General features: G+C 38.2%; 2 protein-coding genes across 2 annotated transcripts in view; one reads left to right on the top strand and one right to left on the bottom strand.

Annotated features, from left to right (window-relative positions):
* LOC134839730 (uncharacterized) overlaps window positions 1-9555 on the top strand; it is a 34762-nt gene extending 25207 nt beyond the window's left edge. Inside the window, exons 5-7 of the mRNA XM_063855352.1 lie at window positions 6461-6523; window positions 7083-7184; window positions 8217-9555. Of these exons, the coding sequence (XP_063711422.1) occupies window positions 6461-6523; window positions 7083-7184; window positions 8217-9464 (1413 nt within the window). The 3' untranslated portion in view covers window positions 9465-9555. The remainder of the gene's footprint in view (window positions 1-6460; window positions 6524-7082; window positions 7185-8216) is intronic.
* LOC134839246 (endophilin-B1-like) overlaps window positions 1-14284 on the bottom strand; it is a 240021-nt gene that overhangs the window by 161403 nt on the left and 64334 nt on the right. The gene's annotated exons all lie outside the window — the stretch shown is intronic.

Below are 14284 nucleotides of genomic sequence, written 5' to 3'. Positions count from 1 at the left end.
TTTTTTTAAAATTAAAGTAAACAACACAGATAGATACGCCTTTTCTGAAACAAAAACTTTAATTGTATTAATAAGTTTCATTTTTTCTTTGAGTCCCGATTTAATCAGTGGATAATTTTAGATCAGTCAAAAATGAAAAATTTCTTCGGATACAGTTAAAGCTTTGTTTTTTAACGTATCAATGAATGAAGTGCGGACATTTATATAAATTGAGATGGCTTTTTAAATTTTTTCCAGGAAAAAGATTTTACATTTTGATCACGTTTGAATTTAGAAAAAAAAACAACATATTGGTTCAAAAAGAGTTTTTGTAACAATCGCAATCGCAACTTATTTTACACTTAAATTTTAGAACTGAACAAGATTTTTTCAGGTCTGAAATAGAAAATTTACTCAGTATGGGAAAATGTATGGTATAGTATTCTGCTAAGAATTCCATAAAAATCAATAAGAAAATGTTGGAAATTTTTTGATATCATAGCCCCTCCCCACGCGCAACTTCATATTCGAGCTCAAAGCAATTTTTTAGTTTTTCAGAAAGTGGGCATTCAGTCAAAAATTATTAATTAAAAAGTCAAAATTTGTCTGAAAAAAAAACATACCGAGTTCGAATCATTTATCATTTGTTCAATAATTGAATCGATAAAATAATTGACACAATAATTGAATCGATAAAATAAGAGCATCGATGCTCGCGCCTCGAAGCTTTTTGTAAGCCGAAAAGATCAATGCAAAGCCAAAAATTGTTGGTATTATCGAAGACCCCCATCCACTAAGCCACCAGTTGTTTTGTTTCAGCTTAACTCGAACTCAACGCCGACAAGTGTGTCTGGTTTAGAGACAGGCGACCAGCTGTGCCAGGTGGGTGCTCTACAAATAGTGTTCGATTGGTGTTAGGACAGAGAACCGATAAAACAGTATGCCGAAAACGTTCCCAGAAGTTCATGTCAGTGAAAAATGAAAAATAGTAATACAATGATTTACAATGGATGTTCGAGTTAAAAATTGTCAGAACGGCATTTTTTAACTCATAGATGACAGTTTTTATGACATATTTCAACAAAAATTTTCGAAGAGGTTATGCATTTTAGATCCAGAAAGCCAGTCAAAAATACCTTGAAGTCGTTTCGTGTTGGCTTCAGTTGACTTTAAATTCTAGCGACAGCTGCATCTAAGAAATTAAAACCATTTGTTCTAAATTTCAGTGTGAACCAAATTAATTTCGCATCATTCGAAAAATTTAATCAAAATAATTGTAGAACAGATTTTTTTTTGCTGTGAACATATTATTTATTGTAATTGGATCATTTAGATTGATGGGGAGATAGTTGAAACAAAGAGTCAAGTGACTCGACTCCTGCGTGACTCAACTTCTGCTAGACATTTGGAAATTCTGCTGGCCAGACCCAACAAGGTCTGTATGTTTGGTGTTACCTTCTAGCCGGTGAAAGACCACTGAAGTTTCTGCAAAAACTTGCTTTCAGACATATTTAACAGCAGTGTATTAGCAACTTCTTACCACTGAGTGTGGATTTTTTCACAGAAGAATTATGACACTACAAGATGCTCTATCAATTTTAAATCAATAATAACTAATCATAATTCATTATTCAAAATTCTGAGAGTAAATGTGACATTCCAATCTGAGCGTCGGAAAATTTAAAGGCTTCTGATTGGCTGGAATTGTTCTGCGATTTGGTTCTTCTGCTAAGAGAGTAGCTCCCTTCAGTGTCTTAAGGCAATGGGCTGGAAAGGAGACAATTCTAGGACAGAGAGAGACTGAAATTAGGTCCTAATTGGCAATCATGTCTCAAAACTGTCTACCCTTCAACGAAAAAGAGACCAGATCTCAATTGAAAGAGCTGAAGATAGTTAAGAAGAAAAGAGTTTTGGTTCATGCAGTTTGTTTAAAAAGTATTTCTTTTCACGTCCAAAAAAATGAAGCCACACGAAGTTAAAATATTTCCTAGAGAGCCGTTTTGAGCTTTTCATGTTTTTTTTTGTATAATATAGGATCCAGGGGCGAAACTAGGAGTTTCTCGAGTAAGGAAATTTTCAAAAATCTAAGGGGTTTTTGAAAAAAATGTTGACCTCTTTTTCAGGTCGACTAAGAGCTCTCCCAAATCCCCATTTTGACGAAACGATCTGTGCAGCAAACGTTTGTTTAAAAACATGTCGAAAAAAGCGTTTAACGTTTTTAGGCGCTCAAAAAAGGCATTTTGAGGCGCTCGCTCCCCCCTCCCTCAAAAAATAGTATGTATTGGCGCCAGGGGCGCTTTTGAAAATTTACCGGTTAGTCAGCTAAAAATGGATGTCGTGAAGTAAAACCAAAGGGGGGCCCTTTGGGTGGTGAAGGCGTCAAATCCTCGAGGAGGAGGCGTATGACACCCCTGCCCTAATCCGATAGTATAAATATATTAAATGAAAACGGCTGTATTAAGAAGAATTCGCACTGATCTGCTCTGCGACACCAACTTGGGTTAGTTTCTGATTGAGAATAAGACAATTTCCAGAGAATATTCGAACCCAGAATACTTTCTCTGAGCAATGAAATAATAGCGATATCACATTCAAGCCGTCTACCTGATGCGAGCAGTCTTCTTGTTGAAACTTCTTGAGCAAAGCTAGTTAAATTGAGAACTAACGAGCTACTTGTTGTGTTAAATTTTTTCCTAATTTAGAGAGTGACAATAGAAGAACCACCCTTAGATGAGCGGCTCTCCTCAGACAACACAGTGACGTCATCGCAATCTCCAATGAAAGTTAACAGCAGAAACAGACAAACAGCCGAAGAAACTCTCTATCTAAACTTAGCCGAAATAAACCAACTCATGCGAATAGCACAAAAAGTTGTGACCATAGCCTTAAAAAACGCAAACTTTTTTTCAAATTAGTGTCATTTTCTTCAATAGCCATAATTAAATAAGCAAACTGGACAAAAAATGAAAACTTATTGTTTAAATGACGACAGACTCTTATTTATTGAATTTGTCTGGAAAACACAAAAATTTTAAACAAAGGTGTTTGTGCCGAGAAAACCGAGGGATTTTTTGAATATTTTTCAATTGAGTTGGAAGGCTTTAATATGATTTTTTATTCCATCTCATTTAATTTTTTCTGCAAAACTTGGTTCTAATTGCAAAATAGCAGGCAAAAACGAACTCATTTTTGTTCCGACTTTCGATAGGAAATAAACGGAATATTTGTGCTCGGGGTGGGTTTTTTTTTCTTCAGACAAATTTTGACTTTTTAACTAGCCAATTTTGCCGGAATTTTTAAATATTATTCGAAAGGTATTGTTGTCCTGAGCTCAAATTTGAAAAAATATTTCACCTGTGATTTTTTTTCGTAAAGTTACGGGGGTTTAAACATTGGCATTTTGGCCAATTTGAGGCAATTAACGCGCGATATATTTCGCGCTATTAACGCGTAAGCGGAGAGTTAATCCGTCTTAGAAATCTTTCCAAATTGGTATAAGAAGCTTATTTGCCATAATTGGTTTGTTACAAGGAACGAAATCTATCCTTTTGTACTTTGTATGGCGTTTGGGGTGATGATTTTCATAAAAAGTTTCACACTTTAGAAAAAAAAAATTTGTTTTGTTTTATTTCATTGAATTTTTTAATGTTATTACTGCTCCATAAACCTTAAAAGGCAGTCGGAACATTCAAGGCTTCGCCCTGATACTCGTTTTTTCTTTCAAATTAGTGTTGGTTTTTCTGCGTGGTGTGATAAAAGGAACAGACAAAAACTACAACTTAGACATAGTCGACAGTCATAGTAAAAGAGTCAAACTGGACATCAGTTTTTAAAGAAAAATGACTAGAAAAACAATCATGAAAAACAATCATGAAAAGCATCTTTCAAACTCCAAAAACTAATTATACTCGAGTAAAACTAAAATTAAGCATAAACAAAACTGCTTGTATCAGGGCGAAGCCCTGAATGTTCCGACTGCCTTTTAAGGTTTATTGAGCAGCAGTAATACATTAAAAAAGTTAAATGAAATAAAATATAATGAAAATTTTTTCTAAAATTTGAAATTTTTTATGAAACTCATCTCCCCAAACGCCACATAAAGTACAAAAAGATAATTTTCGTTCCTTGTAACAAATCAATTATGGCAAATAAGCTTCGTTCAACTAATTTGGAACGATTTATAGGACGGATTAAATCTCCGCTTACGCGTTAATAGCGCGAATTATATTGCGCGTTAATTGTCCCAAATTGGTCAAAATGGCCAAAATTGCAATCTTTAAACCCTCATAACTTTACGAAAAATGATCACAGGTGAAATATCTTTTCAAATTTAAGCTCAGGACAACAATATTTTTTGAATGATATTAAAAATTTCCGTCAAAAATTGCTAGTTAAAAAGTCGAAATTTGTCTGAAGAAAAAAAAACCCACCCCGAGCACAAATATTCCGTTACTTTCGTATCGAAAGTCGGAACAATAAGCATTCGTAAGCAGCTCAAGTTAACCAAAAATAAGTATGCTTGATCGCTTTACTCGCTCGAAATTAGACGAAAAGCAAAAACTCCAAACCAGTTTTTCTCTAGCCGCAAAAAAAATTGTTTTTTTTTAAAGGTTGTTTGAGTCACGAGTGAAACAATTTTAAGAAGAGGTATCACTCTACCCAATCCGACGATTAATTGTGGTACCTGATTTTGCGTGGAAAACAAAAACAAAAAAAAGAGAAAAAAGCACAACCGATGACAAAAATCTTCAACATTTTTCAGTTGGATGGAACAATAAGAACTCTTTTGTTGGTGGTTAAAAGAGGTCGAGCCAAAAATGCAGGTCATTGTGAGAGAACATCTAAAAAATCTGTATATTAAAAAAATTGGCGAAAGATCAGTCTGCCAAAAGGCAACAAACAAGGTTAAATATTTGCGGCCTGACCTGGTTGAACCTTGTCTATTTTTGGCAGTAAATTTGCTGCGCTGCAAGTGAAATAAAAAAATGAGTTTTGTCTCACTATAATTGAGTCTTGTCTCTAATTTGCTGAGATGAACAAATTTCATTAGTAAAAGTACAGTAAAAAACCAGTAAGAATCTGCCGTTCGTTCCAAACGTTTTTTTTGTAAACATGAAAGTTTATGCTTTTCGGCAGAGAAACTGAATTTCGTTTTTTGGCAGACTCACATTTTTTTTCGCCAAACTGACCTTTCGGCACGTTGATACGCCACCATAAATTCAATTTCCCAGTTTCTTATGCCATTATATTATACTATGAGCTTGTTGTTGTCATGGACAAACCTGGTTAGAACTTCCTCGTTTATCCTATGTTTGAGGAGCCTCTGAGAGTAACGTCGCAACTTAAGTTAAGCTGAGAATAAAATAAAACCTAGTTTAAAATAAAAGTATAAAATAAAACGGAGCGCTTCAATTGCGCCATGTAATGAATTTCGCATTAAATCAAGCAGTAAAAAATAAGCATAATGTCATTTGAAAATCCATCTCTTCCTACTAAGAAAACTTTAAATTTGCAACTAATTTTAGACAGTTACTGAAACGACTTATGTCTTATTAGGCTTAACTTGCAAACAGCGTTAGACTAATTTAGTTCCGTCTCTTTTTCAGTCAGCTAGCTGCCGTTGGATTGAGAGACAGCAAGACTCTGAGCTTGAAATAAACAGGCGTGGGATTAAGAAAGCGATTTTTAAATTAAAGCAAACAACACAGATAGATACGCCTTTTCTGAAACAAAAAATTTAATTGTATTAAGAAGTTTCATTTTTTCTTTGAGTCCCGATTTAATCAGTGGATAATTTTAGATCAGTCAAAAATGAAAAATTTCTTCGGATACAGTTAAAGCTTTGTTTTTTAACGTATCAATGAATGAAGTGCGGACATTTATATAAATTGAGATGGCTTTTTAAATTTTTTCCAGGAAAAAGATTTTACATTTTGATCACGTTTGAATTTAGAAAAAAAAACAACATATTGGTTCAAAAAAGAGTTTTTTTAACAATCGCAATCGCAACTTATTTAGGACCTAAATTTTAGAACTGAACAAGATTTTTTCAGGTCTGAAATAGAAAATTTACTCAGTATGGGAAAATGTATGGTATAGTATTCTGCTCAGAACGGCTCCATAAAAATCAATAAGAAAATGTTGGAAATTTTTTGATATCCTAGCCCCTCCCCACGCGCAACTTCATATTCGAGCTCAAAGCAATTTTTTAGTCTTTCAGAAAGTGGGCATTCAGTCAAAAATTATTAATTAAAAAGTCAAAATTTGTCTGAAAAAAAAACATACCGAGTTCGAATCATTTATCATTTGTTCAATAATTGAATCGATAAAATAATTGACACAATAATTGAATCGATAAAATAACTGCATCGATGCTCGCGCCTCGAAGCTTTTTGGAAGCCGAAAAGATCAATGCAAAGCCAAAAATTGTTGGTATTATCGAAGACCCCCATCCACTAAGCCACCAGTTGTTTTGTTTCAGCTTAACTCGAACTCAACGCCGACAAGTGTGTCTGGTTTAGAGGCAGGCGACCAGCTGTGCCAGGTAGGTGCTCTTCAAGTAGTGTTTGATTGGTGTTGAGGCAGAAAACCGATAAAACCGTATGCCGAAAACGTTCACAGTAGTTCATATCAGTGAAAAATGAAAAATAGTAATACAATGATTTACAATGGATGTTTCTATGAGTTAAAAACTGGCGGAATTTTCATTTATTAGAACTGTGGAATCAAGTTTTATAATCTTTGAACAATTTAAGTTTTTTTTCGTACTTGGATTTAGTAATTGGATTCATTTTTTGGGTAGATCCGGGACATCTTGTTCTTTCTAAAAAATTTTATAGCTTATTTCAGCAACATCTTTCAAAGAAAATAAGCATTTTAGATCGTCTGTTCCAGAAAACCTGTCAAAAACGTTTTGTGTTGGCTTCACTTGACCTTTGGATTCACTAGTGACAACTGCATCTAAAAAATTAAACCATTTTCATTCGTAAAATTCAATGGCGAACCAAAATTATGTATCAGGATCCGGGAAGTGTTTTCAAATAAATTATAGCACCTACTTTTTTTGCTGTGAACATATTATTTATTGTAATTGGATCATTTAGATTGATGGGGAGATCGTTGAAACAAAGAGTCAAGTGACTCGACTCCTGCGTGACTCATCTTCTGCGAGACATTTGGAAGTTCTGGTGGCCAGATCCAACAAGGTCTGTATGTTTGGTGTTACCTTCTAGCCGGTGAAAGACAACACTGAAATTTCTGTAAAAACTTGCTTTCATACATATTTAACAGCAGTGTATTAGCAATTTCTTACCACTAACTGTGGATTTTTTCACAGAAGAATTATGACACTACAAGATACTCTATCAATATTAAATCAATAATAACTAATCATAATTCATTATTCAAAATTCTGAGGGTAAATGTGACATTCCAATCTGAGCGTCGGAAAATTTAAAGGCCTCTGATTGGCTGGAATTGTTCTGCGATTTGGTTCTTCTGCTAAGAGAGTAGCTCCCTTCAGTGTCTTAAGGCGATGGGCTGGAAAGGAGACAATTCTAGGGCAGAGAGAGACTGAAATTAGGTCCTAATTGGCAATCATGTCTCAAAACTGTCTACCCTTCAACGAAAAGGAGACCAGATCTCAATTGAAAGAGCTGAAGATAGTTAAGAAGAAAAGAGTTTTGGTTCATGCAATTTGTTTAAAAAATATTTGTTTTCACGTACAAAAAAATGAAGCCACACGAAGTTAAAATATTTCCTAGTGAGCCGTTTTGAGCTTTTCATGCTTTTTTTGTATTATCTAGGATCCAGGGGCGAAACTAGGATTTTCTCGAGTAAGGAGATTTTCAAAAATCTAAGGGGTTTTTGGAAAAAATTTCGACCTCTTTTTCAGGTCGACTAAGAGCTCTCCCAAATCCCCATTTTGACGAAATGATCTGTGCAGCAAACGTTTGTTTAAAAACAAGTCGTATAAAATAAAAACGGCTGTAATAAGAAGAATTCGCACTGATCTGCTCTGCGATACCAACCTGGGTTAGTTTCTGATTGAGAATAAGACAATTTCCAGAGAATATTCGAACCCAGAATACTTTCTCTGTGCAACGAAATACTAGCGATATCACATTCAAGCCGTCTACCTGATGCGAGCAGTCTTCTTGTTGAAACTTCTTGAGCCAAGCTGGTTAAATTGGGAACTAACGAGCTACTTGTTGTGTTAAATTTTTTTCCTAATTTAGAGAGTGACAATAGAAGAACCCCCCTTAGATGAGCGGCTCTCCTCAGACAACACAGTGACGTCATCGCAATCTCCAATGAAAGTTAACAGCAGAAACAGACAAACAGCCGAAGAAACTCTCTATCTAAACTTAGCCGAAATAAACCAACTCATGCGAAATGGAAACTCACAGGCGCTTATGAACTTAGCTGATGATCCGCTATGTTATCAGACCTCCTGCGATTCAACTCGAGATCCGCAAAGGAGTCCATATCGGAGAAATCCGAGCGCGCGACCAATGGGTCCAATGCCGTTATCTCGCCAGGCACTGCAAAATATGCGCCAGAAAAGCTTCACCGATGACCAATGGCATAATTTACCTCTTTCAGATAAGCAAAAACCTCGACTACCTTCAGGTCATCATAAAAATACCCAACAAAATTGCGGGAAATACCTAGATATAGCGCGTCATGGCCACAGTTCACGGCATGGCTCCGTGTATGGACCTATAGACCACTATCAATGTCACAGTGCGCCTCATTCGCCGTTACATCATTCAAATGATCGATCCTCAAATTGGGAAGTCAGGCAGAGTCGAGAAAAAGAAACATCCAAATTGTTTGATGCTTGTACAAACAACCATTTCTATCATGATAACATACCAGAGAAAGGTAATCACGGTCAACGGCATCATCAACATCATCAAAACCAAAAGTACAATTTAATGAAGTCTTCAATTAATGATACTTTCCGACGAACTAGTGAGGTGTCAGCGGAGAAGAAAGATGACCACAGCGGTAGAAAAGAAAAGTGGGGATCTCTGGACTGCTCCACGCGACGCATCCGCAGTTCCACACTCACTGGGTACGAATTGATGTACGGGCGAGGAGGAGGAGGAGGTCCCGAGGAACACCAAGCAGTTAGGGAAAACAGAGTGCGACATGCAAGTGCCAATTATTCCGCTGTTAAGACCTCTGCTGATGCTCATGATAACTGGACTTATGAAGATAAAGGTTTCGTGGTTCCTTTGAAGAGCGGAATCAGGAGAGAGAAAACTCCTGACCGGGAAGGCCCCAGGGCGTCTTTCAGTGAGGGTCGAAAGGGAGAGGGGGAGAAGGAAGGTGGGTTGGATCGGGGTCGATTGACAGACGAGGGACAGAAAAAGAAAATTATGAGCAACTATTTGGTCATAAGAGCTTTACTCTCGACAACCGAGGGAAATATATCCGAAGGAGCTTCCCACCCTCTCTTGTCAATTAACAAAGTTTGATTTTCTACCACTTGATTTCAAAGAAATTTTGTTGAGCTAAACTATCTCAGGCATATCATCAGGTGTGACAGTTTAATCTGAATAACTCAATAAGCACTGTTTTTTATTATGATAGCATTCCTTAGTATGATGTATCCAAATTAATCTGTTGATTTTATCCGTTGTATGTTTTGTTAACGGTCTACTTTTGTTTTGTTAATGGTTTATTTAGTTAAAACTGTCGCACACTGTATGTCTTGGTACGTTTATTCCGTTTGTACAACTCGGAACAAAACCTCAGAAGCATGAAATCCTAATTGAGGGAAGAAGCGGTACTCGCCCTCGTGTGAAGTAAGCTTTTTTTTAAATGTTGCGGTGGTTGAAACCCGAGTTGTTCCAAATCATAGAAGTGGCTCATATTAACTCCCCAGTTAACCAATCGTGCTCACAGATTTAGTCAAATAACCATAATTGGCTGTTCAGGAGGTAGTATATCAGTGTTAGCTGCAACATTTCATTTTTAATTATTATTTTTTTCAATTCCAAAAATTATGTTTTCTCTATAGCTTTAATTACAGTTTTCGTTTCCATTTGTTTTCCTTATGCATCGCGCAGCATTGAGTGTTCCTGAAGCCATAAAACAGTTTTCTGAGTCAGCCAGCGCGAAGGCCTAATCCGGAGTTCAATCGCTGAAGGTTCAAATAGACCACAATGAGTCACGATTAGCATAGTGAGCTATGGCTAAATTGCAAGCCCTCTCTTTTAAAAGAGCAGCACATGTGCGATTGGAACTCGTAATCATATGATTGCTAGGCACCATCAATACCGGATACGCCGCAAGTCTTTTGAAGTTAACAATTTTCTTCATTACTTTTCAAATTTTAAAAAAAATCGCAGGTCAAGTTTTATCCTATAGCTTTGAGATTTGCCGAGGTTTTAGAATGAAAACTTGGTTGTTTGAACAATAAGTAAATTGTTTTAGAGTTGAATAATTTGTTACTTGAATCACTTTATTGCTTGGTTTCGAATAAATACTTGGAATAGGAAGTTTATCCTGAAAGAACATGAGTTTAAGTTGTATAAAGGTTATCTAGCAAACAATATAGATATCAGAAGAGAATGAACACGCTCTGCGTGGTTTTATGTATAGATTAGCACAATGACCTCGGTTAGTTTAATTAACATCAATCTGCAGTGAGACTGCAAAAGAACAAGTAAATAACGAGGTACCGAAGGTCGCCTCACGACATTCCCCGCGGCAGAAAAAATTTGAGAAACAACCCAAAATTAGAGAGATAATAAAAACTGCACCCAAACGAGCAAATGATTGATAGCCCCCCCCCCTATCCCACACAACTGCTGTACAGTTAATCAGAAAGAACATGATAACATGAAGGAGTTTGAATGAGTTTAGTAGAGTTTTAAACTTGACAGATAGTCAATCCTTTCCAGTAACATCTTTTGCATGAGCGAGAGGGGGAGACGTCGTCGTTGAAGGTCCAGGTGGAAAACGATCCCGAATGAGGGGTTTTCGTGGTGAGGACGAAGATACTATAACCGTTTCAGAGGGCAAAGTTGGGTCCTCCTCAACTGACTTGACAGAACGCCGCAACGGATCGCCAAAAAACTGAGTGGGCTTCTTACTACGATGTGACGTCCGGACTGACTCAGCGTCGTCAACCACTGGTTGAGCAGGTAGAGAAAGCGAAGGGTAGGAGGAGGGCAGCTCTGATGACGCTGAATGAGAGGGAAGAACCAGACCCTGTGGCGACACCAAGTCCGGCGAAGAGATAATAATTCCAGTACGAGTAGGATTAACACCAGGAAAATCAGCAAGGTGAACGGTCGAAGAAGAGGCAGCACAATGTGAAGTCCGCGGTTGAGGCGATGTTAACAAACTTTCAAGTTGTGCGGTAGAGTCGGTCGGTAACGAGCAGGTAGCGCTCGTTGAAGTGTGGAGCTGCGATGTAGAGTTAGACTGAGGAGCAAACCTGACCGGAGGTGAGTCACACTGAAGCCTCTGGCGTTTTCCGATAGGAGAAGAACCATTAATCACTTGAAGACCACCGTTAGATCCAACTGAGTTTTCGCTGGAAGAGTCAACTGTGAGGTCCGCCATCGGAGTAGCGAGAGTAGGGTTGTTTGGCCGTTGTTCTAGTGGCACAGGCTGAAACCGTGTAGCAGGCCCTTTAACTGCACCCCGAGAGGTAGAATTCGAAGATTGGAGGCGATCACCTAGAGTGTTGGGAGCAACTGAAACGGTAGACCGATAATTAGGTTTGAGGCAGATGTGATTTTTCCGGTAAACTTTCCCAGTGTCGGTAACATAAGTATGATCCGTAACACAAACAATCTTAAATTTAGTCAGTTTATAAAGAGGTTTCCCCGATTGACGATCAATAATTTTCCTAAAGACTTTAACTCGACTAGGATCAGACATTAGAAGATTTTCTAATTTACTTGTTTTCGATAGGCGACGGGGTTGCACAGCTGGTGCACGCCTGGAGCTAACTTGTGCCCCCGGAGGTGTTACTATTGCCGGGAAGCGTAGAGTGTTGTGATTGAGTCCTGATTTGAGGGAATGCGCGAGGTCCGAATGCCGGGTTGCGAGCTCCTTGAGGACCTTTTTCCCCCATCCGGTGGAAGATTGCGTTTGAATTGCGACCATTTACTCGCCGCCCGAGCGAGTTCCGCCAACGCCTTGTAGGATTCACTATCTGCCACATTTCCGTCCACCGAGAACAAAGGTTTGAAGCGGGGAGGAACTGTTGGACTAGTGCTGCCGCGAGGAACAACTTTTGCCCTGTCTCTGCTGTAATCCTGGCTGGCAATCTGGTCTGGCGTAAGGAGGTTGCGCTCCAGTCCTTGGGCTGAACTATCAGATTTAACAACATTATTACGCGCCTGAGACCAAAATGCAATTCAAAAGGTGATTTCTTAAGCACCGAATGATTACTCTTGCGAATATCCTAAAGTATTTGTTGAATCGTTTCCTTAAAGTTTTTGAAATTAGGATCGAGTTTTGCAACACCCAGTTTTCTCTTGATTGTCTGAATCGTTCGTTCAACCAAACCACTGCCTCTATGATCTCCGACCGGCGAGAGGACATGTTTAATACCTCTGCAAGAGCAAAACTCTTGCACCAAGTTATTTTTGAAACCTGAACCGTGATCCCTTCTGATAGGGTGAGGTAGACCATGGATACGAATGTTAGAATCAAGGAATTTAGTAACCTTCTTAGCCCCAGTACTTTTAGAAATAAGAACCGAAGGAAACTTAGAGAACCGATCGATTGCTACTAAAAGAAAGATCTTAGACCCCCTTATCATCAAGTATAGGACCAGCAAAATCTAGTTGTAATTCCTGATTAGGTCCAGACAGAGCAGGCAAAGGTTGCGCAGTATTAAAAGTTGACGCGGGCTTAAGATTCTTACAAAACAAGGTGCATTCACGGCATTTCTCGCACGTATCAATGATCTGGCGGTTCATGAACGGCCACCACGGGTATTCAGAGGCCGCCATCATGGCCTCTTGTCCCGGGTGAGATCGGTGAAGACGAGTGAGCACGGCTTGTCGAAGAGGTTCGGGTATGGCCAATTTATTTTCGATAACTACACAGTTAGTAACCACAGCTGCGTTAGGCCAGAATTGGGCCATATATGAACCAAGCTTGTTGAAAGATGTGATGTCCTTGTTTATGATAGCTCGCTTCATAGGGCCAAGAAAACGATCCTCCTCTGTTAATTCCGCCAAAAGGTCTGCATCGAAGAGGCCAGGCAGTCCCACGATTTCCTTCTTTGACGAGGAAAGAAGAGGTTTGCCCCCATTGACAGCGAAATTTTCAATCTTTGCAGCCGTATTAACTTTTCCTGGCTTCGATAGGCGACACCGCCTCCAATAGATGGGTGTGACCATCTTTTCGAATTGTAATCCTGGTGGCAACAAAACGGGTTTTAGCAGCCCGTTCACGGGTACGGTTTCGTTGGCGTATTTGATCCAATCGAGAGATGCGGTTCAGTTGACGAGATCGTATTGTTGGCTTTGGACTGGATCGGCGAAAGTTCGAAGATCTTATCGGAAAAGACTCCACGAATGTCAGTAAATCGGCCTGCTCGGCAGTTGAGTTAAGTATAGTTTGAGGGTCAGGTTGAGTGATAGTAGCATTCAAGTCGATAATAGTGGGTCCGGTAATAGTTTGTTTAGCGCCAGGTGGTTGTGTTAATTTGATCCTGCTGGCTTCGCCATGAGAATTGCCGAGGTTTTAGAATGAAAACTTGGTTGTTTGAACAAGAAGTAAATTGTTTTAGAGTTGAATAATTTGTTACTTGAATCACTGTATTGCTTGGTTTCGAATAAATACTTGGAATAGGAAGTTTAACCTGAATGAACATGAGTTTAAGTTGAATAAAAGTTATCTAGCAAACAATATAGATATCGAAAGAGAATGAACACGCTCTGCGTGGTATTATGTATAGATTAGCACAATGACCTCGGTTAATATAATTAACATCAATCTGCAGTGAGACTGCAAAAAAACAAGTAAATAACGAGGTACCGAAGGTCGCTTCACGACAAGCTTGCAAATATTGATAAAGAGTTTTATTTTCTACTTGACTTCAGTTACCTAAAAAAATGTCCGAAGATCGAGTGTGATATCCTATTAGAACTTGCATTTTTGATTGGGATTCGAAAAAAATCATTAAAAGGCCAGCCGTGTATTTGTGAATTGTAGCGGACTCCACAGCAGGCTGAAAATGCTTTAACGTGGAGTCCTTGATCTTTTTGCTGTTGTGAATCCACATACAATTGGTAATTATTTTTTCATTGCTCCAAAATGCTCC

This window comes from Symsagittifera roscoffensis, chromosome 2 (genome assembly GCF_963678635.1).
Source record: "Symsagittifera roscoffensis chromosome 2, txSymRosc1.1, whole genome shotgun sequence".
NCBI lineage: Eukaryota > Metazoa > Xenacoelomorpha > Acoela > Convolutidae > Symsagittifera > Symsagittifera roscoffensis.
Note: the sequence above shows the minus strand (reverse complement) of the source record. Positions and strands in the feature narration are given on the sequence as shown.